The sequence below is a fragment of the Carica papaya genome, chromosome 2, assembly GCF_054855325.1.
Source record: "Carica papaya isolate Zhongbai chromosome 2, ASM5485532v1, whole genome shotgun sequence".
Lineage (NCBI taxonomy): Eukaryota > Viridiplantae > Streptophyta > Magnoliopsida > Brassicales > Caricaceae > Carica > Carica papaya.
In genome coordinates this window covers 5,231,146-5,235,769 of record NC_142310.1, presented here as the reverse complement: position 1 = coordinate 5,235,769, position 4,624 = coordinate 5,231,146, and the positions used below count along the sequence as shown (strand labels likewise).

Below are 4,624 nucleotides of genomic sequence, written 5' to 3'. Positions count from 1 at the left end.
TAATAGTCAAGTAGTCATACATATGTACTTTTAATATAGTATTTCATGAATACACTAAACACATCAAAATTAATTATCACATTATAGGAAATCAGATTCTCGTAGAACACATAAAACTTCTTTCTTTCTAGTCTCACCCCCAATTTGTAGATATGTTTACTATAATCTTATCTTCTCATGGCCAAAGTTGGTGGTTAAAAACATATTTCATCTCGAGAATGAGTATTAAAGGTATACATTGTATTTTCTCTTTCCGTTAATTAGTTAATTAGTTACTATTAATTTACTCTTATCATTATTTTTTGTGAGATATCTATGAGTGCCTTTTATATTTGATTAGTGAGATAATAATGAAGATAAAAATTTTCTTCACTGGAAATAAAAATGAAAAATATGTATATATATATATATATATAACCAATTCCAACCTAGTGCTATGCTTAGAATAAACTAATAATTTTTATGAAATTAATTTAGAAATTCACAGTTAGTATATCTCGTTAAGAAGACAAAAATTCTATTAAAAAATAACTTCAAAGACAAATTTTTAGCCTTTGATACTATTTTTTGCTATAACATATTTGGTTTTATTTTGTTATAACTTGATATTATTTTTAGATCACTATTTATCAAATCTGTTGATAATGACAGAGACAATTTTGTTCGAGTCATTTGGTATGCATCACCCTGGAGCTATAATATATATATATATATATATATATATACACACATATATATAAGAGAGTAATAATTAAAGATGTATAAAATCCAATGCGTTGTCGTTTCGATCAACATTATTTCAGACACTGTCAGTAAAAAGGTATTCTGATCCACCAAGTGACGATAATGACGAGTCAAAACAGAATATAACCGCAAAGAAATATATGCCATTCCAGTTTCCAGAATCAAATTATTTTCAACACAATTTTAGCTTCAATACAAGTTTTTTTATAGTTGGCATCCAGCAAATACCCTATCTATTACATCACCTTTATATATATACATACACACACACACACGTATATACATATAAAAATAAATGTAAATTATTAGATTTTTTTGTTCATTTAAGTTCAGACATTGTAATGTGAAAAATTTACAAGGAGCAAGCCTCTTGTTAAAGTCAAATCTGTAAACATTGAAATACTCACCAAAATGTTGTGTTTGCAAAACAATGATACGAAATTTAAGTATGTATATTTATGAGCATGTGATAATATACATATATCTGGGTGCCTCCAGCTATACATATCTTGCATGTTGATGTGTGATCTAAACTGAAAAGCACCCATAACAGGATTGTACATTTTATTGAGTAATTTATTCTAAATAATTGAGCAGAATTTCCAAAATCCAGACTAACAAAAGCTCATCCTCCACCACCTTGTCCCCTTAGATGCCCTATCATACAATATATGCATAGTATATATATATATTATATATACTGTAGACCTTGATATGTTCTATTAGTTTGTATCAGCCTGATCCCCAATCCTACATCAGAAGACATTAAAAGGTTTTTTTTTTAAATAATTAAAATATACCTGCAATCCATGCATCAAATAATGGGATACCTAATTCCTAATCCTCACAGCAAAACTAAGAGACAACTGAAGCAGCATTTTCAGCATACTTATCTCATCATAGAGGCTCATCTTTGCTAATCGGTTAGGCAATGAAAGTAATACTCTCCCCTCCCCTTAACTCTCCCAAACACAGTCATGAACAAATTCAATTCTGAAAATAGCTATTTCAACTTGCAAACCCGTATGCCGAAATTTAACCTCGGGCACATTCTACTTCGAGACCCAGATAACAAAATTCACCCTTCCGGTACTTTTAATTTCCCAATCCCAAGTCCCAAATCCATTAACAGAGATCAATTTCAGATATACTTCCAAACTGAGATAATTGAATTCTGATTTGTCTGCTTTAAAACCCGGGTACAAGCAAGATTCAATTTCATAAGCTTCAACTTGTTAAACTTAACCAAGTCAGTTTGCAGTCAAAACCTTTTCTTTCTCATTTCTAGATGGGTTTCTTATTAATTCTATAAGCTGTAACATTAGTAATACATATACCCAAACATACAACCCCTGAACGATACCCAAAACACATTCACTATCTCAAGGAGCTCAATCAAGTCTTACTAACCCAGATTATCGTTTGCCAGAAGGAGAAATGAGCTTTGGACTACAAATTTACCACACAAACAAGTGAACAGCCATGAAGCAGAACGGCTCCTCCTCTTTGATAATAAATGCCAACCAAACACGCAAGAAATTCAAAGAGATTCAATGAAGATTTTCATTTAAAAAGGAGGACATGCCTGATCCATCAATAAATAAATCGTTTATGCAATATACCTTCTCATTATGTAAGTAAAACTTAAATGATTCCTTGCAAAAAAGAATGGTGGATAAAAAAATTATCAGATTAGTAACCGGACTACAAACTACAAACAATAGAACCAGAAAAAGGGGAAAGTAAAATTAAGTTTTTGGTCCTCTACTTCGATTTTGTATACCTTGTTTCTTCTGGTTGATTTCTCCTGATTCCCCTCTCATGATTTCTGGTTCTGCATCATCTTTGTCTGCTTTTTCTTCTTCCTGTTGTTGTTGTTGCTGTCTCATACAACTATGACTTGACTTATTCATTGCACACAAGTAATCTGCCATCTTTGGAAACCCAAATATTTCTCAATTCATTAATTTAAAAACCTTTTTCAAAACTGTTATTTGGGGTAACCATTACATTACGCGTTGGATCTTCAGCTCGTGATATATACAGTTACAGGACCTAATAGAACAATTCATTTCGCTCCCTAATGAGTGACGCCCAGAAGCATAGAGATCTAATTTACTTTATCGTCGTGACAAGATTCAGGATCTCCGCCTCTCACGATCAGCCTCCATACCCCAAGACCGCCTCCGCGTTGACGAATTGAACAGAGAAAGCGATGTACTCCTTCCCAACCTTGAATCTGAACCTGAAGAAGATGATGCAGTCACACTGAAACAACCAAATAAGCTACGAAGAAACCGACCCGTCAGTCCGCCTCTATCCCTCCCTTCTCTGTTCCCTCTGGGTCCCCACGAAATCCTCCTTGGTAACCCGCCATTGTTGAATCCACCGTCCACCTCTGTATACACAACAGGCATCTCCCTCTCCGCGCCTATTCCTCCTTCACCACTGGCTCTTCTCGCGCCAGCAAACCGCCCCACCGCGAACCCACCTCTCGGGAGCCTCCAAATTGTCAGTCCTACGGCATCATCCTCGTCATCCTCGCCCCGGGCGACTCCCCCTTCCTCAAAGGTACCATCGCCATCGTCATCGGGAGGAAGCTGGTGACGGCAAACTGGACAAGAATTGCGGAGCGCTAGCCATGGGAGGATGCAATCCGAATGGTAGATGTGTTTACAAGGCATTTCACGGGCCACTGTCCCCAACTCGAAAATTTCTTTGCACACGGCGCAGTTCGATTGAGACTCCGTCTCGAGATGGATCGTGTTGACCTCTATAGATGGAAGAGCCTCGATCGCGGCTTTTGACGCCGGCGGATGCTCGCACCTACCGTTGTTGCTGCCGATGTTGTTGACATCGATTTGCGAAATCTGGTCAAGCAGCCGGTCAAAACCAGGTCCCAATAAAAACTCCGACATATTCGGCGGCAACGGCCGCAACCCTGAACCCCCACCGTCATCGTAGTAAAGCTGGAATCCACGATCCACGGGAGGTACGGCGCCGCCGCCGCTGCCGAAGTCATCAGACCGTCTAGATGACCCGCCGCCTCCACCGCGTAGGACGATGACCGGGTTGAAAGGCGAGCGGTCGCCTCCATTCCGGCGGCTTCTACGAACAATCGTCCCTCGACTGCTGGTACCTCGACCGGGTTCGTCGATGTTAATGTCGCTGTTCTCCGCGCTACTCGTGCTGGCGGTTGACCAGTTGCTTCCTCCTCCAATCATGTGCATCTCGGCCGCAGAGAACCTCCTACTACCTCGGCGTTGACGGTAGGAGTCAGCCATAAAGCGACGTGGCGACTCGTCGATCTCCTCCACAAACCCGCCGTCGCAGTCCGGGCACGTGACCGGCTCCCGGTTCCACACTCGGACGAACCTGCTACACCTGTAGCACCAATAAGACGTTGTTGCCATCCGTTCTCTTTCCTTCTTTTTCTCCTGTTTTCTTGCGGATCTGATTACAGATATTCAAACAGAATCAAAAGCGAAGGACAAAAAAGGTTCAATTCCATGAAAAAACCAACATTTTTCCCACGGGAAAGTGAACTGCGGTGGCGTTTGGGGAGAAAAACCTTCAAGGATTTCGGGGAGAATCCAAGAAAATTTAAAAGGGAACGAGAAGGGAGGAGTTGCGGATGGGGAAAAGGAAGGGCGTCAGAGAGAGGAATATAAGGGAAGGGGCGTATTAACGGCTACACCGCTTTAGCGTGAGGACAACGAAGAAATTGGTGCCTCGTGGCGGATTTTTATTTGGTGAAGAAGACGGCGTTAATAAAACGTTAAAGAGATTGAAATTGCAAAAATCAGGCGGTTAATTTAATTATTTATTTTTTTAAAGGGGTGTGAATTAAATGTAGCGGATTAAAACCTTGCAAGCGTAG

General features: G+C 39.4%; 1 protein-coding gene across 1 annotated transcript; it reads right to left on the bottom strand.

Moving 5' to 3' along the window:
• Positions 1–2,413: 2,413 nt before the first annotated feature.
• RHC2A (RING-H2 finger C2A) lies at positions 2,414–4,405 on the bottom strand. Its single transcript, XM_022048495.2, has one exon. It carries the CDS (start codon positions 4,155–4,157, stop codon positions 2,883–2,885), a length of 1,275 nt encoding a protein of 424 aa, XP_021904187.1. The 5' UTR covers positions 4,158–4,405; the 3' UTR covers positions 2,414–2,882.
• Positions 4,406–4,624: the final 219 nt, after the last annotated feature.